Source organism: Salvelinus alpinus, chromosome 5 (assembly GCF_045679555.1).
Source record: "Salvelinus alpinus chromosome 5, SLU_Salpinus.1, whole genome shotgun sequence".
NCBI lineage: Eukaryota > Metazoa > Chordata > Actinopteri > Salmoniformes > Salmonidae > Salvelinus > Salvelinus alpinus.
In genome coordinates this window covers 56,202,553-56,227,832 of record NC_092090.1, presented here as the reverse complement: position 1 = coordinate 56,227,832, position 25,280 = coordinate 56,202,553, and the positions used below count along the sequence as shown (strand labels likewise).

At 42.9% G+C, this 25,280-nt stretch overlaps 1 protein-coding gene across 4 annotated transcripts in view; it reads left to right on the top strand.

Moving 5' to 3' along the window:
* Positions 1–25,280, top strand: part of LOC139576367 (ras-specific guanine nucleotide-releasing factor 2) — a 244,912-nt gene that overhangs the window by 79,674 nt on the left and 139,958 nt on the right. For all 4 annotated transcript variants that reach the window (XM_071402412.1, XM_071402410.1, XM_071402411.1 and 1 more), the window contains 4 exons: positions 1,077–1,166; positions 14,963–15,099; positions 18,415–18,531; positions 18,627–18,706. In XM_071402412.1, the coding sequence (XP_071258513.1) occupies positions 1,077–1,166; positions 14,963–15,099; positions 18,415–18,531; positions 18,627–18,706 (424 nt within the window). The remainder of the gene's footprint in view (positions 1–1,076; positions 1,167–14,962; positions 15,100–18,414; positions 18,532–18,626; positions 18,707–25,280) is intronic.

Here is a 25,280-nt window from a genome sequence, read left to right as displayed (position 1 = left end):
CTCACATTTGCCTGTAGTTATTGAAATCTGCCTGCTGGACCCATGAGGCAAACTCTGTCATATCCACTCCACCCCTTCTGCCACTTAACTGCACATGTCCATAACCTGTCATGCATTACATAGACGAAAGGGACCTCACTGGAGACTTGAAGACATCCTCAACCATAGAACTGTGCATATGAGTGTGTAAGACAGCCAAATCCTTCGATTTCTGCAAATAGACCATAAAAATAGAAATGCCATTCTAGTTCTGGTTAGACAGCTGAAGTTGTACTCTACACATAATTGATTTTGATTTGTTAGGCAACGTATAGGCATACTGTCTTTATAAGCACATCAATATATTTACAGCAGAAAATGTTGTCTTTCTAACATGAACACATCATCGATAATAAAAATATTAAAAAATATATATATGTATGTACACTCAAGCTGGCCGATGTTTGTGCAATGTTCATATGTAGCCTACACCTGTAGGGATATTAGTTCTGGGATTTATCTCCCGGGAAAGATAAGGAGAGACGAGACAAAACTAGCCAATTACAGAATATTGTGTTGTAGGACAGCTGAGCTGACTAAAGACCGGGATGTGATGAAACTAAGTTGCAAGGTACTTTCGTAGCAAGGTGATGTAGAACGAGTGTCTTATGAAATACATTCCAAACAATTGCTCTTGCTATCTTGTAGTAACTGATTTGACAGAGAAATCATCTAGATAGCTGCAGCTGGCTATCCTATCACCAAGCTATGCTACCTAGCTGCTGTCTGCTTGGCTAAACACAACACTGAATTAGCTGACCATCTGGAGATGGCGAGGCAGTCAGACCGGGAGAAGTCCTCAATTTTAAAACTTTGTTCTCTCCATAGCAAAGCTATCTTAGCTTACATCACTGTACTCACTACTTGAATGGCAAAGACATAACCAATGAACACCCACATCAAACCACACCCAAGACAACTCTTATTTGCCTTCAGTCATGGCCGCTAGCATTTCTTAATGAGCATTGATGAAAAAAGGAGCCTAATCAGGAAGTGCAGTCTTCAGTTGTGTTTACTGTGTTTTCATTCTCTCTCAGATCGTTGCCCTAAACAAAACCAATGAGAGAATGTGGCCTTACCATGTAAACCAAGAGGATGAAGACCCAGACATAAAAAAGATTAAGAAGGTATGTGCATGCATGCCCGTGTGTGTGTGTAATCTGCGTATGTGGGGGTGTGCATAAGTGTTTATGTATATGCATTCCACGCATTGTTAGATTCCTGAACTGTTTATACAAGCAATCAGACATCCCATCCACCACAACCCTCCTCATTACCACAGACTTCTTCAAGACCTTTGGCAAAATCGACCACCCTTTCGGCCATTGAACGTCTTATCCAACTGGGTGTCAAACCTCAAATCAAATGTTATTAGTCACATGCGCCGAATACAACCTTACAGTGAAATGCTTACTTTCGAGCCCCTAACCGACAGTGCAGTTTCCAAAAATGCAGATAAGAATAAGAGATAAAGTAACAAGTAATTAAAGAGGAGCAGTAAAAACTAACAATATATACAGGGGGGTGCCAGTACAGAGTCAATGTGCGGGGACACCGGTTAGTTGAGGTGGTATGTTCATGTAGGTAGAGTTGATTCATTAAAGTGACTATGCATAGATGACAACAGAGAGTGGCAGTGGTGTGGAGGAGGGGGGGGGGGTTCAATGCGAATAGTCTGGGTAGCCATATGACTAGATGTTCAGGAGTCTTATGGCTTGGGGGTAGAAGCTGTTTAGATTTGGCGCCCCAGTACCACTTGCTGTGTAGCAGAGAGAACAGTCTATGACTAGGGTGGCTGGAGTCTTTGACAATTTTTAGGGCCTTCCTCTGACACTGCCTGGTATAGAGTTCCTGGATGGCAGGAAGTTTCACCCCAGTGATGTACTGGGCCGTTCGCACTACCCTCTGTAGTGCCTTGCGGTCGGAGGCCGAGCAGTTGCCATACCAGGCAGTGATGCAACCTGTCAGGATGCTCTCGATGGTGCAGCCATAGAACCTTTTAAGGATCTGAGGACCCATGCCAAATCTTATCAGTCTCCTGAGGGGAAATAGGTTTTGTTGTGCCCGCTTCACGACTGTCATGGTGTGCTTGGACCATGTTAGTTTGTTGGTGATGTGGACACCAAGGAACTTGAAGCTCTCAACCTGCTCCACTGCAGCCCCATCGATGAGAATGGGGGCGTGCTCAGGCCTCTTTTTCCTGTAGTCCACAATCATCTCCTTTGTCTTGATCACGTTGTTGTCCTTGCACCACACGGCCAGGTCTCTGACCTCCTCCCTGTAGGCTATCTTGTTGTTGTCGGTGATCAGGCCTACCACTGTTGTGTCATCAGCAAATTGAATGATGGTGTTGGAGTTGTGCCTGTCCGTGCAGTCATGAGTGAACAGGGAGTACAGGAGGGGGCTGAGCACGCACCCCTGAGGGGACCCCGTGTTGAGGATCAGCGTGGCGGATGTGTTGTTACCTACCCTTACCACCTGGGGATGGCCCATCAGGAAGTCCAGGATCCAGTTGCAGAGGGAGGTGTTTAGTCCAAGGGGCCTTAGCTTAGTGATGAGCTTTGAGGGCACTATGGTATTGAACGCTGAGCTGTAGTCTATGAAAAGCATTCTCACATAGGTGTTCCTTTTGTCCATGTGGGAAAGGGAGTGTGGAGTGCAATAGAGACTGCATCATCTGTGGATCTGTTGGGGCAGTATGCAAATTGGCGTGGGTATAGGGTTTCTGGGAGGATGGTGTTGATGTGAGCCATGACCAGCCTTTCAAAGCACTTCATGGCTACAGACGTGAGTGCTATGGGCCTGTAGTCATTTAGGCAGGTTACCTTAGTGTTCTTGGGCACAGGCACTATGGTGGTCTGCTTAAAACATGTTGGTATTTCAGACTCGGACAGGGAGAGGTTGAAAATGGCAGTGAAGACACTTGCTAGTTGGTCAGCACATGCTCGCAGTACACGTCCTGGTAATCCATCTGGCCTTGTGAATGTTGACCCGTCTAAAGGTCTTACTCACGTCGGCTGTGGAGAGGGTGATCACACAGTCGTCCGGTACAGCTGGTGCTCTCATGCATGTTTCAGTATTATTTGCCTCGAAGCGAGCACAGTAGTTTAGCTCGTCCGGTAGGCTCGTGTCACTGGGCAGGTCGCGGCTGTGCTTCCCTTTGTAGTCTGTAATGGTTTGCAGGCCCTGCCACATCCATCGAATGTCAGAGCCGGTGTAGTAGGATTCAGTCTTAATCCTGTATTGACACTTTGCTTGTTTGATGGTTCGTCTGAGGGCATAGTGGGATTTCTTATAAGCTTCCGGGTTAGAGTCCCGCTTGCTTGAAAGCGGCAGCTCTAGCCTTTAGCTCAGTGCGGATGCTGCCTGTAATCCATGGTTTCTGGTTGGGGTATGTATGTACGGTCACTGTGGGGACGACGTCATTGATGCACTTATTGATGAAGCCAATGACAGATGTGGTGTTCTCCTCATTGGAGGAATCCTGGAACATATTCCAGTCTGTGCCAGCAAAACAGTCCTGTAGCTTAGCATCTGCTTCATCTGACCACTTTTTTATTGATCTAGTCACTGGTGCTTCCTGCTTTAATTATTTATTGTAAGCCGGAATCAGGAGGATAGAATTATAGTCAGTTTTGCGAAATAGAGGGCGAGGGAGAGCTTTGTATGCATCTCTGTGTGTTGAGTATCGGTGGTCCAGAGTTCTTTTCCCTCTGGTTGCACATTTAACATGTTGATAGAAGTTAGGTAAAACTGATTTAAGTTTCCCTGCATTAAAGTCCTCGCCTACTAGGAGCTGCGCATCTGGGTGAGCGTTTTCTTGTTTGCTTATGGCGGAATACAGCTCATTCAATGCTATCTTAGTGCCAGCCTCTGACTGTGGTGGTATGTAAACAGCTACAAAGAATATATTTGAAAACTCTCTCGGTAGGTAATGTGGTCTGCAGCTTATCATGAGGAACTCAACCTCAGGCGAGCAGTAGCTTGAGACTTCCTTAGATATCATGCACCAGCTGTTGTTTACAAAAATACATAGACCGCCGCCCCTTGTCTTGCCAGACGCCGCTGTTCTATCCTGCCGGTAGATCGTATAACCAGCCAGCTGTATGTTGATATTGTCGTCGTTCAGCCACGACTCCATGAAGCATAATGTTACAGTTTTTAATGTTCCGTTGGTAGTTTAATCTTCCCAATAATTCGTCCATTTTATTGTCCAAAGATTGCATGTTTGCGAGCAGAATTGAGGGGAGTGGAGGTTTGTTAGATCGCCTCCTAATCCTCAGAAGGCAGCCTGCTCTCCGGCCTCTCTTTCTCCGCCTCCTCTTTGCGCAGACCACGGGGGTCGGGGCCTGTTCCCAAGGGAGCCACATATCCTCCGCCTCGGGCTTGTCAGAGTTGTGAAAGAAGAAAAAGATTCTGCTCGTCCGTGGTGAGTAATCGCAGTCCTGATGTCTGGAAGTTATTTTTGGTCATAAGAGATGTACAAAATTTGTAAAAACACAAGTTACAAACAATGCAGATAAACAAACAAAAAAACTCAATCAGTTGGGGGCACGTTAAACGTCTGCCGTCTGCTCCGGTGACATTTAAAAAAAAAAATTGGACTTGATTAGACTTGCTCTAATCTCGGAAACCCAGAACTAAAATCTTGCATAATTGCATCAGATGCTCCAATCAGTCCTGGGGGGGATGTGTTAGAAAATATACTAGAATGAGGAGTTGAAGCAAGGCGGTAGCCAGGGGGGCCAATATCCCCTCCCCTTCCAAAATGTAAAGATGCGAAATTGTGATTTGTCCAAATGATCAGTGATAAAAATGTGCGCACTGAAACAAAGTTCCTCTTCAGTTGTCAAATCCCACAGTCTGTTGATAGACTTTACGATACCAGTTATGTTATGTGCGTCTGTCCACGAGAGATTAGACCTGCTCTCACAGCATGGCTTTGCGGTTTTGTGACCGGCCACAAACAACAGGTACGCTACCTAGACAGCCTTTCAGACTAGCAGGAGCTGACAAGGCGTGGCTCAAGGAACTCTTCTGGACCTTCTCATCTTCTTAGCAGACATCGCAGGCTGGGATGTTGGCAGTAGCTGGAAATATGTTGATGATCTCAATCTCATACACACATGTACAACATGAAACATCAGCACACCACAGCAGGCCCTGAACAACTTTGACACATGGGTTTTGGGCAAGCAGAATGTCACTGAACCCACCTGTCCCATGCCCTCTCCAGATGGGTCAGGAGCTCAAGTGTGTGACGCTATTAAGATCTTAGGGGTAATTGTACAAAATGACTTACAAATGGTGTGGGCAGGTGGACACTATGTTCATCCTTCACCATCTGAAAAGACCTGGTGAGCATTTACACTGGCTACATATGCCACACCATGGAATTGGAGCGGCATATTCAGAAGAGAGCATGCCAAAAGAGAGCATGCCGCATTTATCCTAGGAAGATACACAAGTTACACTGAGGCACTACACACCCTCTCCTTACCCCAGATTCATGAAAAAAGGACACAGCTCTGCACCGACTTGGCTATCTATCAGCTTCCTCAACTCTCCGTTCAGAGACTGGCTACCCCTTGACCGAAACAGATTGACAGGCAGGAACACCCGCAGCCAAAACCAACTGACTATACCAAAGTCTAGAACTGAACGGTACAAGAGGTCACTCATTACGTACTTCTGCTTATTAATTAATGAGTCGCTTTAAGACCACAGGGCTTTTTTATGTCCTCTTATCCATTCATATATTGTATGCTCATGGATTTCAGTTTGTATTGCCTAATATATGAGTGTAATTAAACTTTAACTTGAAATATATTCTAACCTCAAAGGCGCATACTCCGTTTTGTACCAACGTAACTGTGGTTATATGTAGAAACCAGACAACAAATTTTAAATCAAGCCTCTAAACTTGATAAATGAACATATCCCCAAACAACTGGGAGAGTGGGAGCGGTCAGTTTTGTACAACAGCGAACCAATCAGTTGGTAAACATCACAATGACACGAATCCAACAGACCATGGCCTCTTTGAAAGGAAAGACAAAGAGCAATTTGGAGACTCAAACGTGAGTAATGAACAGTTAAATGCTATCCAGGAAAACATAGCTAAAACACTCTCAATGTACACCGAAACAAACAAACAGCTAAAATATGCTGTTAAAATGTTTTATTTGCTTGAAAAAACAGTGGAGGCTATCATGTCAGATACGCGCAAACATAGAGTGCCCATGAATGAACAAAAACATTTAATTTGCCTTTTGGAAACAAAGCTGCAAACTTTAGAAGAGGAATTGGACCAGCAAGAAAACAGAATGAGACATAACAACATCAGAATATTATCCTTACCAGGGGATGAGGAAAAATTAGACCTTTCCAGCTACGTGGTCAAACCGATGACGCTACAAGCTTGGCACACCTGTATTTGGGGAGCTTCTCCCATTATTCTTTGCAGATCCTCTCAAGCTGTCAGGTTGGATGGTGAGCGTCGTTGCACTGATGGTAGCTCTTTTCAGGTCTCTCCAGAGATGTTCGGGCTCTGGCTGGGCCACTCGCAGACATTCAGAGACTTGTCCCTGAAGCCACTCCTGCTTTGTCTTGGCTGTGTGTTTAGGGTCGTTGTCCTGTTGGAAGGTGAATCGTTGCCCCAGTCTGAGGTCCTGAGCACTCTGTTTTCATCAGGGATCTCTCTGTACTTTGCTTCGTTCATCTTTCCCGCAATCCTGACTAGTCTCCCAGTCCCTGCCGATGAAAAACATACACACAGCATGATGCTGCCACCACCATGCTTCATTGTAGGGATGGTGTGAGGTTGCCTCCAGATGTGACGCCTGACATTCAGGCCAAAGAGATCCATCTTGGTTTCATCAGACCAGAGAAGCTTGTTTCTCATGTCTGAGAGTCCTTTAGGTGCCTTTTGGCAAACTCCAAGCCGGTTGTCATGTGCCTTTCACTGAGGAGTGGCTTCCATCTGGCCACTCTACCATAAAGGCCTGATTGGTAAAGTGCTACAGAGATGGTCGTTCTTCTGGAAGGTTCTCCCATCTCCACAGAGGAACTCTGGAGCTCTGTCAGAGTGACCATCGGTCTCTTGGTCACCTCCCTGACCAAGGCCCTTCTCCCCCGATTGCTAAGTTTGTCCGGATGGCCAGCTCTAGGAAGAGTCTTGGTGGATCCGAACTTCTTCCATTTAAGAATGATGGAGGCCACTGTGTTCTTGGGGACCTTCAATGATGCAGACATGTTTTGTTTCCCTTCCTGTCTTGGAGCTCTACGGACAATTCCTTCGACCTCATGGCTTGGTTTTTGCTCTGACATACACTGTCAACTGTGGGACCTTATATACAGTCGTGGCCAAAAGTTTTGAGAATGACACAAATATTAATTTTCACAAAGTTTATGGAATACTGAAGTCTAATTACAAGCATTTCATAAGTGTCAAATAATTGTATTGACAAATACATGAAGTTGATGCAAAGAGTCAATATTTGCAGTGTTGACCCTTCTTTTTCAAGACCTCTGCAATCCGCCCTGTCATGCTGTCAATTAACTTCTGGGCCACATCCTGACTGATGGCAGCCCATTCTTGCATAAGTAATGCTTGGAGTTTGTCAGTATTTGTGGGTTTTTGTTTGTCCACCCGCCTCTTGAGGATTGACCACAAGTTCTCAATGGGATTAAGGTCTGGGGAGTTTCCTGGCCATTGACCCAAAATATCGATGTTTTGTTCCCCGAGCCACTTAGTTATCACTTTTTCCTTATGGCAAGGTGCTCCATCATGCTGGAAAAGGCATTGTGCGTCACCAAACTGTTCCTGGATGGTTGGGAAAAGTTGCTCTTGGAGGATGTGTTGGTACCATTCTTTATTCATGGCTGTGTTCTTAGGCAAAATTGTGAGTGAGCCCACTCCCTTGGCTGAGAAGCAACCCCACACATGAATGGTCTCAGGATGCTTCTCTGTTGGCATGACACAGGACTGATGGTAGCGCTCACCTTGTCTTCTCCGGACAAGCTTTTTTCCGGATGCCCCAAACAATCGGAAAGGGGATTCATCATAGAAAATGATTTTACCCCAGTCCTCAGCAGTCCAATCCCTGTACCTTTTGCAGAATATCAGTCTGTCCCTGATGTTTTTCCTGGAGAGAAGTGGCTTCTTTGCTGCCCTTCTTGACACCAGGCCATCCTCCAAAAGTCTTTGCCTCACTGTGCGTGCAGATGCACTCACACCTGCTGCCATTCCTGAGCTAGCTCTGTACTGGTGGTACCCCGATCCCGCAGCTGAATCAACTTTAGGAGACAGTCCTGGCGCTTGCTGGACTTTCTTGGGTGCCCTGAAGCCTTCTTCACAACAATTTAACCGCTCTCCTTGAAGTTCTTGATGATCCGATAAATGGTTGATTTAGGTGCAATCTTTGCTGGCAGCAATATCCTTGCCTGTGAAGCCCTTTTTGTGCAAAGCAATGATGACGGCACGTGTTTCCTTGCAGGTAACCATGATTGACAGAGGAAGAACAATGATTCCATGCACCACCCTCCTTTTGAAGCTTCACGTCTGTTATTCGAACTCAATCAGCATGACAGAGTGATCTCCAGCCTTGTCCTCGTCAACACTCACACCTGTGTTAATGAGAGAATCACTGACATGATGTCAGCTGGACCTATTGTGGCAGGGCTGAAATGCAGTTTGAAATGTTTTTGGGGAATTCAGTTCATTTGCATGGCAAAGAGGGACTTTGCAATTAATTGCAATTCATCTGATCACTCTTCATAACATTCTGGAGTCTATGCAAATTGCCATCATACAAACTGAGGCAGCAGACTTTGTGAAAATTAATATTTGTGTCATTCTCAAAACTTTTGGCCACGACTGTAGACAGATGTGTGCCTTTCCAAATCACTACCAATCAATTGAATTTACCACAGGTGGACTCCAATGAAGTTTTAGAAACATCTCAAGGATGATCAATGGGAACAGGATGCACCTGAGCTCAATTTCGAGTCTCATAGCAAAGGGTCTGAATACTTATGTAAATACTTAAAAAAAAATATATATACAGGTGGGAGAACAAGTATTTGAAACACTGCCGATTTTGCAGGTTTTCCTACTTACAAAGCATGTACAGGTCTGTAATTTTTATCATAGGTACTGTGAGAGACGGAATCGGGAGACGGAACTGTGAGAGACGGAATCTAAAACAAAAATCCAGAAAATCACATTGTATGATTTTTAAGTAATTAATTTGCATTTTATTGCATGACATAAGTATTTGATACATCAGAAAAGCAGAACTTAATATTTGGTACAGAAACCTTTGTTTGCAATTACAGAGATCATACGTTTCCTGTAGTTCTTGACCAGGTTTGCACACACTGCAACAGGGATTTTGGCCCACTCCTCCATACAGACCTTCTCCAGATCCTTCAGGTTTCGGGGCTGTCGCTGGGCAATACGGACTTTCAGCTCCCTCCAAAGATTTTCTATTGGGTTCAGGTCTGGAGACTGGCGAGGCCACTCCAGGACCTTGAGAGTTAGTGGGCCAAAATCCTTGTTGCAGTGTGTGCAAACCTGGTCAAGAACTACAGGAAACGTATGATCTCTGTAATTGCAAACAAAGGTTTCTGTGTACCTATGATTCAAGTGTACCTATGATAAAAATTACAGACCTCTACATGCTTTGTAAGTAGGAAAACCTGCAAAATCGGCAGTGTATCAAATACTTCTTCTCCCCACTGTATATCTATTCTACCCTGCCTTTCTAATGTGTTTGAAAGCCAAGTTAACAAACAGATTACCAACCATTTCGAATCTCACCGCACGTTCACCGCTATGCAATCTGCCACGCTCAAGGTCCTAAACGATATCATAACCGCCATCGATAAGAGACATCACTGTTTAGCCGTATTCATCGACCTGGCTAAGGCTTTCGACTCTGTCAATCACAACATTCTTATTGGCAGACTCAATAGCCTTGGTTTCTCAAATGATTGCCTCGCCTGGTTCACCAACTACTTCTCCGATAGAGTTCAGTAGGTAAAATCGGAAGGCCTGTTGTCCGGACCTCTGGCAGTCTCTATGGGGGTGCCACAGGGTTCAATTCTCAGGCCGACTCTCTTCTCTGTATACATCAATGATGTCGCTCTTTCTTTGATCCACCTCTTCGCAGACGACACCATTCTGTATACCTCTGGCCCTTCTTTGGACACTATGTTAACTTCTCTGGGATATGTGGGAAGGTAGCGTCCCACTTGGCCAAAAGCCAGAGAAAATGTAGCGACCCAAATTCAAATATATTACTATAAAAATCTATCTTTCATGAAATCACACATGAAAGACACCAAATTAAAGCTACACATGTTGTGAATCCAGCCAACATGTCTGATTTCAAAAAGGATTTACGGCGAAAGCACACCAAACGATTATGTTAGCTCAGTACATAGCCACAGAAAAACACAGCCATTTTCCCAGCAAAAGATAGTAGTCACAAAAAGCAGAAATAGAGATAAAATTAATCACTAACCTTTGATGATCTTCATCACATGACACTCATAGGACATCATGTTACACAATACATTTATGTTTTGTTCGATAATGTGCATATTTATATCCACAAATCTCGGTTTACATTGGCGCCATGTTCAGAAATGCCTCCAAAATATCCGGAGAAATTGCAGAGAGCCACGTCAAATAACAGAAATACTCATCATAAACTTTGATGAAAGATACATGTTTTACATAGAATTAAAGATACACTTGTTCTTAATGCAACCGCTGTGTCAGATTTTTTAAAAACTTTACGGAAAAAGCATACCATGCAATAATCTGAGACGGCGCTCAAAATAACAAAATTTCTCCGCCATGTTGGAGTCAACAGAAATACGAAATTACATCATAAATATTCCCTTACCTTTGACGATCTTCATGATGAAAACTTCAAAAAGTTATATAACAGGTCGAATAAACTGGTCAAACTAAGTAGAGAATCAATCTTCAGGATGTTGTTATCATAACTATCCAATAACGTTCCAACCGGAGAATTCCTTTGTGTCTCTAGAAGTTATGGAAAGCAAGACGATATTGTTTGGAACGCGCGTGACCAGGAACTGGCATTCTGCCAGACCAATGACTGAAACACCTCCCATCCGGCCCCACATCACACCAGAGGCTTCATTCCACATTCTACAGACTGTTGACATCTAGTGGAAGGCGTAGGACGTGGAAACGGATCCATATCTTACAGGGAATTGAATAGGCAATGAGTTGAACATTGACCAGTCTCAGAATTCTCACTTCCTGTTTGGATTTTTTCTCAGGTTTTTGCCTGCCATATGAGTTCTGTTATACTCACAGACATCATTCAAACAGTTTTAGAAACTTCAGAGTGTTTTATATCCAATAGTAATAATAATATGCATATATTAGCATCTGGGACAGAGTAGGAGGCAGTTCTCTATGGGCACGCAAATCATCCAATAGTGAAAATGCTGCCCCCTATTACAAAGAAGTTTTAACTAACCTCCAGATGAGCTTCAATGCCATACAACTCTCCTTCCGTGGCCTCCAACTACTCTTAAATGCAAGTAAAACTAAATGCATGCTCTTCAACCGATCGCTGCCCGCACCTGCCCGCCCGTCCAGCATCACTTCTTTGGACGGTTCTAACTTAGAATATGTGGACAACTACAAATACCTAGGTGTCTGGTTAGACTGTAAACTCTCCTTCCAGACTCACATTAAACATGTCCAATCCAAAATTAAATCTAGAATCGGCTTCCTATTTCGCAACAAAGCATCCTTCACTCATGCTGCCAAACATACCCTCGTAAAACTGACCATCCTACCGATCCTCGACATCGGCGTGTCATTTATAAAATAGCCTCCAACACTCTACTCAGCAAATTGGATGCAGTCTATCACAGTGCCATCCGTTTTGTCACTAAAGCCCATATACTACCCACCACTGCGACCTGTATGCTCTCGTTGGCTGGCCCTCGCTTCATACTCGTCGCCAAACCCACTGGCTCCAGGTCATCTACAAGTCTCTGCTAGGTAAAGCCCCGCCTTATCTCAGCTCACTGGTCACCATAGCAGCACCCACCCGTAGCACGCGCTCCAGCAGGTATATCTCACTGGTCACCCCCAGAGCCAATTCTTCCTTTGGCCGCCTCTCCTTCCAATTCTCTGCTGCCAATGACTGAAACGAACTGCAAAAATCTCTGAAGCTGGAGACTCTTACCTCCCTCACTAGCTTTAAGCACCAGTTGTCAGAGCAGCTCACAGATCACTGCACCTGTACATAGCTCATCTGTAAGTTGCCCATCCAATATACCTCATCCCCATACTGTATTTATTTTTTTATCTTGCTCCTTTGCACCCCAGTATCTCTACTTGCACATTCATCTTATGCACATCCTACCATTCCAGTGTTTAATTGCTATATTGTAGTTCCTTCGCCACCATGGCCTATTTATTGCCTTATCTCTCTTTTCTCTCTTATCCTACCTCATTTGCACATGCTGTATATAGATTTTCCTACTATGTTTGTTTATTCCATGTGTAACTCTGTGTTGTTGTATGTGTCGTACTGCTTTGCTTTATCTTGGCCAGGTCGCAGTTGCAAATGAGAACTTGTTCTCAACTAGCCTACCTGGTTAAATAAAGGTGAAATAAAAATAAAATAAATAAAATAAATGTTGACATTTGTTCTGGTAAAGGTATTTACTTTTTAGATGATGTATTAAATACATTTCGGTTCTTGAAAATGTGCTCTGTTCTTTGTCAATGTTCTGTCACTAAGTGCATTTTATGTTGTTGTAATTCAGCATGATATAGGACAGAGAACAGCAGAACTCCAACATAATTTGGTTGCTTTTAAGGAGTACATTAGGGGACTGATAATCTCATACTCGGAAAAAGTTAAATCTGCGTTAGAAATTAATTACTATTTTAGAAAGGCCCATAAAAAAATCTTTATACGGTAAAGAAGAAAATACAATTCTGAATTTAAGCAGGAATATGATCTTTTGAAGAGAGCCAACAACTACAGGTTCAACTCAAATAAAGCATACTATTTTACCAAATAAACCTGGTAAACACCTTGCAGCCCTTACAAAACGAATAACAACGCTATTATTATTTTTTTTCAAATCTCTCAAAGTTTCTATATTTATTTTCCGTAATACCGCCCCCCCCGAACACATTCTTTCTTTTAAATATAATACTCAGTCATATCAGGCTTTATATGGGCAAATACAACTCATAGAATAAAAAGGAAAGTTTTACATCTCCCTAAATCGGTGGTTTTAACCTTCCAGACCTGGAATTGTAAAAACTCGCCACCAGAGGCTTTTACTTACGACATATTGTTAAATGCACTAAAGAGGAACAATGGGTACATATGAAAGATGCGCATACAGATCCCCAAAATCTTTTCACGTGTCTATTTCCAAAGACTAAAGCGAAGAACATTAACAACTTCTGTTCTTTAGAACAGTATAACAATTTGGAAGAAAATGAAACGAACTGCAAGAACCAATATCACTCCCTAAAAACACACCCCGATGGAACAATTCTTGGATAGCTTTTCAGATTTCACTAATAAATAGGCCCATATGGAAAACTAAAGGCATACATGACATGGTAATAGGAAATACAATTATTTCCATGATAGAATTAAAAAGCCATTTTGGACTGACCAATGTAGACATTTTCAAATACATGCAACTTTAAAAAAGTTTAATATCAGGATATTCATATGATAGGTAATATATAGAAAATCTTGCAGAGAGCCTATCCAACTGTAACGGAATTCGTCCTCCTCATCTGACGAGGAGTAAGAAATGTCAGACCAATGCGCAGCGTGGTAAGTGTCCATATTATTTAATAATACTGAACACGACAACAATACAAAAATAACAAAGTGCATAGATAACGAAAACCGAAACAGTCCCGTAACGTGAACAAACACTGACACGGAAGACAACCACCCACAAAACACAACAGAAAACAGGCTACCTAAATATGGTTCCCAATCAGAGACAATGACTAACACCTGCCTCTGATTGAGAACCATATCAGGCCAAACGAAAAACCCAACATAGAAACACAAAACATAGATAACCCACCCAACTCACGCCCTGACCATACTAAAACAAAGAAAATACAAAAGAACTAAGGTCAGAACGTGACACCAACTGATCATTTCTTAGAAAAAAACTATTGGAACCAAGACTTAAAAATAACTGATATTGGCACAAGATGAAGGGAGTGTTGCAACATAACTAACAAAATTACAGTTAGCAAAAATGTATTCTTAATCCAGTATAAACAAAAATATAGAATTTATTATACAAGAGACAAAATTCACAAATTCTACATGTCTTAAGTGTAAAATTAACAATGAATCAATAATTCATGCCTTCTGGGTGTGCTATAAAGTCGGAAAAGTTATGGGCGGAGTTAGAAAGTTGGCTGTCAGAATTATTACAATGTAAATTTACTTTTAATCTGTCTATCTGCATATTTCAAGACATGAAATATGAGGGTGCGGTGAGAAACCGTGCTTTTCTCGTCAATCATAAAAAAAGAAAAGTTTACTTAAAAACTGGAAATCAAATGATCCTCCATCGTTGAGACAGTGGAAGAATCAAATGCATTACTATTTAAATATTGAAAAGGTGTGGGCAACAGAGAAAAACAGATTACCGCAATTTGAGGTTATATGGTATAGTCTTACAAGCACTGGAGATTGATGCGGTGGGAACATGTGGGTCTGGGCAGGTGTGATGTCATTGATGTTTGTGTGCTTCTTAACCATCTTTTGTCTGTATATGTTTATATTGTTGGAAACATTTTATAAAATGTTACCCCAAAAAATAAATTTTCTAACCTGTGTGTGTCTGTCTCCCTGTACAGGTGCAAAGCTTTATGCGTGGTTGGCTGTGCCGTAGGAAGTGGAAGCTGATAGTTCAGGACTACATCTGTTCTCCCCATGCTGAGAGCATGAGGAAGAGGAACCAGATCGTCTTTAACATGGTGGAGGCTGAGACAGAGTACGTACCTAAAACCACTCACACAGAGACTGATTGATTGATTGATTGAGTGGCTGATTTGTTAATTGATTGAATGAATGATTGATGAATTGAATGATTGACTGTTGTTATTTATTCGAATCCAGCACCAGCACACCTGATTACACTAATAGTGTGATTAGACCACAAGTCGTGTATTCAGGTGTTATATTGCTGGGCTGGAGCAAGGTCTGCATCCTACCTCTTAGAAAAAAGGGTTCCAAAAGTGTTCTGCGGCTGTCCCCATAGGAATTCCCTTTTTGGTTCAAAGTAGAACCCTATTTGGTTCCAGGTAGAACTCCTCTGTGTAAAGGGTTCTACATGGAACCCAAAAGGGTTCTACCTGGAACCAAAAGGGGTTGTTCGAATGGCTTCTCCTATGGGTACAACCCAATAACCCTTTTTGGTTCTAGATAGTGTTACACCCCTGAAAAAGGGGAGAAAGAATCACAATTGTGATACGGAATGTTTACTCATTGAACTTTTAGTGCAATCATTTTACATAAGTAACACATTTTACAGAATAACAGATCTACAGGAAATAGATAGTTTTGTAGGGTACAAGGCTTATTCAAGTCACAACAGTATACACTGTACATCACTGAAACAAATACTATTTTCAATATAACTGTCAAGCACAAAGCTTTAACTCAGTAAACCATAACTCAAATTAGCAACAGGCAATAAAGTGTTTGAAAAACCATTACACAAATAACACCGCAAAATATCTTAACAACGCACATGTTCATTAACAATCGACATAAAATGGCAGCTACGTAGTAGTACCTAGCAAGTACGAAGCTATTCTTCGCTGCAACCGAGCAGGGCTCATATTTCTCTCTGCAAACTTAACTAACTTCCTCAATATGTTACTAAGACAAACCTTAAACACTCTTGACATGTTAGCGAGGTATTACATTTAAATTACTATTTTTTATCATCAATATCGTACCTGAAAAAGGGTAGAAAGAATCACGAGTGTGATACGGAATGTTTATTCATTGAACTTTTAGTACAATGAGAAAAAGACCGCGAATTCTCCGTGAACTTGAGTGGAGACCAGAGCAATCGATCTCAGGCTCATAGATTAAGAGCATTTGGTAGATCACAGATTAACACTTTTACCCACGACAACATAAAGTAATCAACATAACGTTTACACATTCCTCTCACAATTCGTACCCTTTGTATGCTTGACGGATTTTAACACAATTATATAAATGTTATCAATCTATCAACTAATACTGAATGCATGATCTTCTTAAAACCTGTTATGGCTGCAAGCCCGACACCGGTACACCTATGACAACATCCAGCTCAAATGCAGGGCGCGAAATTCAAAATCTATTTTTTAAAAATATTTAACTTTCACACATTAACAAGTCCAATACAGCATTTGAAAGATAAACATCTTGTCAATCCAGCCAACATGTCCGATTTTTTAAATGTTTTACAGAGAAAACACCACATATATTTATGTTAGCTCACCACCAAATAAAAAAGAGGACAGACATTTTTCACAGCACAAGTAGGATGCAAGTAGCATGCACAAGCCAACCTAACTAACCTAGAACCAACCTAAATAACCTAGAAAAAACTACCTCAGATGACAGTCCTATAACATGTTACACAATAAATCTATGTTTTGTTAAAAAAATGTGCATATTTGAGCTATAAATCAGTTTTACATTACTGCTACCATCATAGCTACAGTCAGAAATCACACGGGAGTATCCAGAGAAAATACAGACACCAACGTCAACTACTAATTACACATCATAAAACATTTCAGAACAATATATGGTGGATAGCTAATGAAAGAGAAAGATCTTGTGAATACAGACAATATTTCCGATTTTTGAAGTGTTTTACAGCGAAAACACCACATATATTTATGTTAGTTCACCACCAAATACAAAAGACAGACAGACATTTTTCACAGCAACGGTAGCATGCAAGTAGCATGCACAAAGCTAACCTAACTAACCTAGAACCAACCTAGAACCAACCTAAATAACCTAGAAAAAACTCCCTCAGATGACAGTCCTATAACATGTTACACAATAAATCTATGTTTTGTTCGAAAAATGTGCATATTTGAGCTATAAATCAGTTTTACATTACTGCTACCATCATAGCTACCAGCATAGCTACAGTCAGAAATAGCACTGAAGCAGCCATAGTAATTACAGACACCAACGTCAACTACCCAATTACTCATCATAAAACATTTCAGAAAAATATATGGTGGATAGCTAATGAAAGACTAAGATCTTGTGAATACAGCCAATATTTCCGATTTTTTAAGTGTTTTACAGCGAAAACACAATATATCGTCATATTAGCTTACTACAATAGCTAACATCACAACAAAGCAAACGGTAGCATAGCACAGTTCGACAGATATATATGAAATAGCATCCCAAATTGGGTCCTTATCTTTGTTGATCTTCATTCAGAATGTTGTACAAGGGGTCTTTTGTTCAGAACCGTCTTTATTTGGATCCAGAATAACTATTTCCCTCTTGAATTAGCAAGCACACTGGCCTTACTGCGCTAACCTCTCCTTCGTCTTCAAACGCATCACGTATAAAGTCACGAATAAATTTCAATAATATAATTAAACTATATTGAAAAAACATACTTTAGGATGATATTGTGACATGTATCAAAAAAAATCGAAGCCAGGGGTCATATTCATCTATAACGACCGTTTTCCAGGTGGAGAGTCCAGGTCCAAATTCGCGCCTCAGAAAAAAAAATTAATGACGGTCCTCTCACTCCAAGAGGGTGTATGCATTCTCTGAAAGAGATAATCAACTGATTTCTGCTCTCACTTCCGCATGACACCCAGAGGAAGGTGTATGACGTGTTTCTACAGTCCTAAGTGACATGACCTTTTATAGACAAGCTCTTGAAGAGACACTTCGCTTTTTGGAAATCTCACTTCCGGATAGGAAATGAGCTGTAAAAAGAGTTCTGTTTCACTTAGAGACATAATTCAAACGTTTTTAGAAACTAGAGAGTGTTTTCTATCCAATACTAATAATAATATGCATATTGTACGAGCAAGAATTGAGAACGAGGCCGTTTGAAATGGCCACCTCTTTCCAGGTTACTCAATGCTGCTCTTTCAGCCATAACAGGTTAACCTTAGATGTTTTAAGATCCTCACATACTATGAATTTACTAATACTTTTTAATGTATAACAGGCTATTAGTATTTCCTTTAACCTGTCACACTAGCACCTTTTTATTCTAAGAGTGTTAGTCTGATCCTTGTTGATCTAACCCTAGGTATGTCCACCAGCTGTCTATCCTGGTTAATTGTTTCCTGAGACCTCTCCGCATGGCCGCCAGCTCCAAGAAACCTCCAATCAGTCACGATGATGTCAGCAGTGTGTTCCTCAACAGGTACAACACATGCATGCACACACACACACCCACACACACACACGCACACACAGAAACATGTTTGATATTCTGTTTTTTATTCATTTTATATCCAGTGAGACCATCATGTTTCTACATGAGATATTCCACCAAGGTCTCAAAGCCCGGATAGCGAACTGGCCTACACTGGTATTGGGTAAGTTGTCATTACACACACGCCAAAATGCATGCACACACACATAGATGCACACATGCGCTCGTGCACACACACACACACACACAACAGTTACATACACCATGCAAACCACACCCACACATTAGCGTTTTGTGTTTTTATGTTCGTTTTTATTTCTATTAGTTTGAAGGTTTTTATTTAAAATCAGTTTAGTTGCAGTTAGTTTTCAGATCCACTTTACTTGTTTTTATTTCGTTTAAGTTTTATAAAAACGTTTCTAAGAACACACTGGAAGGGAGCCAGCCCGGTGGAGGAGTGTGGCAATGAATTCTGGGCGTATTCAGCCTAAGGAAGGAATCAGGCCCCAGCCCCCTGCTGGTCCTGGCATTGGCTCCTCAGGAACCTCCCCAGCTCCTGGTTCATCCTCTCCACCTGCCTGTTAGACTGAGGCCGGTACCTAGAAGTGAGGCTGACTGTGACCCTTAGCTTCTCCATGAAAGCCTTCCATACACTTGATGTGAATTTGGGGCCACAGTGCCGGAAGACCTGCTGGAACAGTGCCTCAGCGACCTGGAGAGCGGTAGGAGACAAGAGAGAGGCATGATGAAACGACATGATTTAGAGAATCTGTCCACTATCACCAATATGGAGGTAAAACCATTAGAAGAGGGGAGATCAGTGACAAAGTCAATGGACAGATGAGACCCGGGAATCTGAGGCACGGGAAGGAGTTTCCCTGCTGGAGCGTTCCGGGGGGATTTGGATTGGGCACATATGGAGCAGCAGTTGACATAACGAGTGACGTCCTGCGCCAAGGTGGGCCACCAGTACTTTCCAGCGCTGGACTGAATGGTGTGGGTGATACCTGGATGTCTAGCAACGACAGCTGTGTGTGCCCAGGTCAATAGCCGATCCCTTATACCCATGGGAACGTAGGTGCGCTCAGGACGACAGGTGGCAGGTGTCGGTTCCCTCTCCAGGGCCTGGCGAATGTCCCAGAGCATGGGGGCTACGACTCAAGAGGGTAGGATTATGGATGCACTCAAGACAGGAAACTCTCCCGAATCATAGACAGGGCATCGGCTTTGATGTTTTTTTAACCTGGGCGATATGTCAGCGTGAAATCGAATCTGGTGAAGAAAAGGGCCCGCCTGGCTTGGCGTGGGTTCAGTATGTACTCCAGGTTCCGATGGTCGGTGAGGATGAGAAATGGGGCCTGGGCGCCCTCCAGACAGTGTCTCTACTCCTCTAATGCCAACTTCACCTCCAGGAGCTTCCGATCGCCAACATCATAGTTCCCTTTCTGCTGGAGACAGCTTTTTTGAGTAATATGCACATGGATTACCTTGACGTTGGGACAGGACAGCCCCCACACCTACTTCTGAAGTGTCCACCTCCACCACGAAGGGCAGCGTAGGATCTGGATATTTAAGCAACGTGGCGGAGGTGAAACGAGCCTTCAGTAGGCGGAAGGCTTTATCAGCTGCAGAATTCCATCCCAACTTCTGGGGACCACCCTTGAAGTGAGAGGAGAGGTGATCGAGCTAAAGTTCTTCATGAATCGGTGGTAAAAGTTGGCAAATCCCCAAAACCATTGTAACCCTTTTATGGTGGTTGGGACTGGCCATGACCTGACAGCATCCATATTCCTCCCATTCATCATGACTCCTTGCGGGCCAATATGGTAACCCAAAAAGGAGATCTCCTCCTGATGGAATTGGCACTTCTCCGCCTTAACGTACAGGTGGTTGGCCAGGAGGCATTCCAGGACTACTCGGACGTAAGCAATGTGCTTCTCCAACGTAGGCGAGTAGACCAGGATGTCGTCGATATACACGACCACCTGGCATCCAAGCATGTCCCGGAACACCTCGTTGACGAATGCCTGGATCACTGAGGGAGCACCGGCTAATCCAAAAGGCATCACCAAGTAGTCGTAGTGACCGGACATCGTCCTGAAGGCCATCTTCCATTCATCCCCCTCCCGGATGTGGATCAAATTGTAGGCACTCCGCAGGTCCAACTTGGTGACAAAACGGGCCCCGCAGAGCTGTTCAATTGTGGCCGGCACCAAGGGCAGAGGGTAGCGGTACTTCGTGGTGATGTAATTCAGATTTCTGTAATCGATGCATGGGCGCAGTCTCCGTCCTTCTTGGCCACGAAGAAGAAGCTTGCTGACGCAGGGGAGGTGGATGTGCGAATGAAACCCTGCTGGAGAGCCTCTTGGATATACTCCTCCATAGCCTTGGTTTCGGCCACTGACAGAAGATAGATGCAGAGGCGCAGAGCCTGTAAGCAGGTGGATGGCACAGTCCCAGGAGAGATGAGGAGGGAGACAGATGGCGCGGGTCTTGGAAAAAACCTCCCAAAGATCTTGGTATACCTCCAGGATGTTGGGCTGAAGGGCAACTGCATGACTCTCAAGCAATGTGGAACCACAGGGAAAAGGTAAGCAGGTCTTCCGGCATTCGGGTGCCCAGTCGGTGATTTTCATCCTCGGCCATGAAATGGTGGGGTTATGACATTGAAGCCATAGGAGGATGATATTGTGTACGGTTGCACTGATGATGAAGAAGGGACGGCTTTCTTGATATCTGGATTCCACGGTGAGGGTGAGTGGTGCTGTGATGTGTGTGGTTGTCCTGGATCCCAGTGGTTGACTATCCAGTGCTTGAACCAGACAAGGAGAAGAGAGGAGAGTGGGTATGAGGTAATGTTAACCTTTCTAGCCCCAGCGTTCCGCTAGCGGAACTCCTCCCACATTCCACTGAAAAGGCAGAGCGCGAAATTCAAAAATATTTTTTAGAAATATTTAACTTTCACACATTAACAAGTCCAATACAGCTAATGAAAGATACACATCTTGTGAATCCAGCCAACATGTCAGATTTTTTAAATGTTTTACAGGGAAAACACAATATATATTTATGTTAGCTCACCAACAAATAGAAAAAAGCACAGACATTTTTCACAGCACAGGTAGCATGCACAAAATCAACCAAACTAACCTAGAACAAACCAAAGAAACCAAGAAACAACTTCATCAGATGACAGTCTTATAACATGTTATACAATAAATCTATGTTTTGTTCGAAAAATGTGCATATTTCAGGTATAAATCATAGTTTACATTGCGGCTACAATCAGAAATTGCACCGAAAGCAGCCAGAATAATTACAGACACCAACGTGACATACCGAAATACTCATCATAAAACATTTCTGAAAAATACATGGTGTATAGCAAATGAAAGACAAAGATCTTGTGAATACAGCTAATATTTCCGATTTTTTAAGTGTTTTACAGCGAAAACACAATATAGCATTATATTAGCTTACTACAATAGCCTACCACACTACCGCATTCATTCATCAAGGCACGTTAGCGATAGCAATAGGCACGTTAGCTTAGCGAATAAACCAGCAAAAGATATTAAATTTCACTAACCTTCATAAACCTTCCTCAGATGACAGTCCTATAACATCAGGTTATACATACACTTATGTTTTGTTCGAAAATGTGCATATTTAGAGCTGAAATCCGTGGTTATACAACGTAGCATAACGTAGCATAACGTGCTAACGTAGCATATTTTTCCCAGAATGTGCGGATATTTCTATTAGACTCTCACCTATTCTGACCAAATAGCTATTCATAAACATTACAAAAAAATACATGTTGTATAGGAAACGATAGATACATTAGTTCTTAATGCAATCGCAGTGTTAGAATTCTAAAAATATCTTCATTACGACATAAGACTTAGTTATGGTAAGGGAATAACCAAAACCTGAGCGCAAAGCTACTAGTACACAGTTCGACAGATATTTGAAATAGCATCACAAAATGGTTCCTACCTTTGCTGATCTTCCATCAGAATGTTGTACAAGGGGTCCTTTGTCCAGAACCGTCGTTGCTTGGATTCAGAACGAACTCTTTCCCTCTTGAATTAGCAAGCACACTGGCCAGGTGGTGCTAACCTCTCCTTTGTGAACAAACGCAAACGACGCAACACGCCTAATGTCCCGAATAAATTTCAATAGTCTAATAAAACTTTATTGAAAAAACATACTTTACGATGATATTGTGACATGTATCAAATAAAATCAAAGCCGGAGAGAGTATTCGCCCATAACGACAGCTTTCCAGTAGGCAATAACAGGTCCCAACACGCGCCTTGCAGAAAACAGAAAATGGGGGACACGTTGTTCCAAGATGGTTTATTCAACCTCAGACAGAGATAATCAACTCATTTTTCCTCTCACTTCCTCTTGACATCCAGGGGAAGGTGTATGACGTGCACGTATAGTCATACGTATCATGCCCATTTATAGGCAGCCACTTGAACACAGCATCGATTTCAGACTTTCCACTTCCTGGTCAGAAAGTGTGCTGCCAAATGAGTTGTGTTTTACCCACAGACAAAATTCAAACGGTTTTAGAAACTAGAGAGTGTTTTCTATCCAATAGTAATAATAATATGCATATTGTAAGAGCAAGAATTGAGTACGAGGCCGTTTAAATTGGGTACGATTTTCCCCCAAAGTGAAAACAGCGCCCTCTGGTCCTCATCAGGTTAAGGGAGGAAGCGAGGGCCTGGTCGATAAAATTCCCCACGGCACCGGAGTCCACTAGAGCTCTAGAAACAAAACATGAAACAAAACATCCTGTGGACCCCCGTTTAGAGCGAATTGGACACCGATTGCCCATCCTGTTCATAATAAGGACAGAGCCCCAGCTGTCTAGGATGGCGTTGCTCAGCCGTGGAGAAACGTGTGGCCCCCAGCTCCATGGGTTCAGGCTCTGACTCAGAATGATCAACGGAGGAGGGAGAGAGGCGATGGGGGTATGGCGCTCCCGAAGAAGGTTATCCAGACAGGTGGCCATCGCGATGAGGGCGTCCAAGGATATGTCTTCTCGGCACGCCAACTACATCTGGACCTCTTCGCACAGTCCTCTTCTGAATTGGCTGAGGAGCGCCAGCTCATTCCATCCGCTGGATGCTGCCACTGTCTGAAAGGTGAGCGCGTACTCCACCATGGTCTGGACATCCTGCCGTAGCTGGAGTAGGCACTCACCCCCCTCTCTGGTCGAAGACCCCCCTGAACCCAGCTCTTCCTCTCCTCTCTCCCAGACGGCCGTGGCTCAGTCCAAGGCCCGTCCAGTCAGCAGAGAAATAACAGTGGACCTCTAGGTGGTGGCGGCTCCCATCTGATGAGCGAAATAGAGGGAGCACTGGAGTAGGAAGCCACGGCATTTCAATGGAGTCCCGTCATATTTGTCCGGGAGGGACAATCGGGTATCGCTGACCAGGACGGATTACTGGATGGGCTGGGGTACTGGCTCGCTGGGTCGACTTGTGGTAGAGAATCCTCTGCTGTTTGGAGATGACACCCCTTGAGTAATGGTGACATGTTTAAGAACATGCAGGACCTCATCCATAGCCATCCCCAAATGAGCCAGCTGGTCATGGTGTTGACGAAGTAGGTGTCCCTGTTCGCTGACCATCTGGGAGATGTCTTGGTTAACTGCTGCTTCCATTGGTTGAGGTAGCGTTCTGTAATGTAGACGCAGGGAGTCAGGAAGCAGTTGCAGTTAGTGAGTTTAATAATAACGACCATGGAGCGATACAAAACAAGAGACGCGTCTGACATAGAACATAAACAATACTACCTGATGACTGACAACAAAAGACTGCTATATAAAGGGAAGTAATAAAGGGAGTAATGAAGTCCAGGTGTGACAGATGAGACGCAGGTGTGCGTAATGATTGTTGCAGGAATTTACTCAACAACCAGGAGCATTGAAGAGGGCGAAGCTAAACTTCTCTGCTGTTTTGGTCCCGTAGTATGGGGTCAATTTCACGCCATATGTATTGAATTCAAAATAAAATACATTGTGAACATGAAAAATAAAGTTTAGAATGTACACATATTTTCGAGGATGGGTGAAATAAATGATGTTGAAATAAAAAACCAAACAATTGAAAGTAAAATGATTAGAATTGTAAACAAAAATAAGATATCAAAAGCAAAACCCCAAAACTTGTAAGTAAATAATTTTAAGGCGAGAGCAAAACTCAATGACAAATTGATTAAAAAAAAATATTTAAGAATGCAAAAATCGTTTTCGGTTAAACTTTCCCAGACACAAATCCTATTGAATACATTTAGCCTACACTCTTGCCTGCATGTACTACCTTTTGGTTACGCTACTCGTATCTTTTCTTTCGATGTTTCTTTGCTTTCGCTGCCCGTCTTTTCGATTGCGAGTTTTGGCATAATTTTTCCATGAAGAGCGGGGTTTAGAGGGAGGAGGAGACAATGAGTCTCCATTGGTCCACTAGTTTTGGAGAGACGATTCGTCTTAACCCTATCAATGAACATGATAGACAGGCTTTTTTTCTATTGCCTACTTAAGTACTTCTACTTCTTCTACTTCTCAGATAGAGTTCAGTGTGTCAAATCGGAGGGCCTGTTGTTCGGACCTCTGGCAGTCTCTATGGGGTACGACGGGGTTCAATTCTCGGGCCGACTCTTTTCTCTGTATATATCAATGATGTCGCTCTTTCTGCGGGTGATTCCTTGATCCAGCT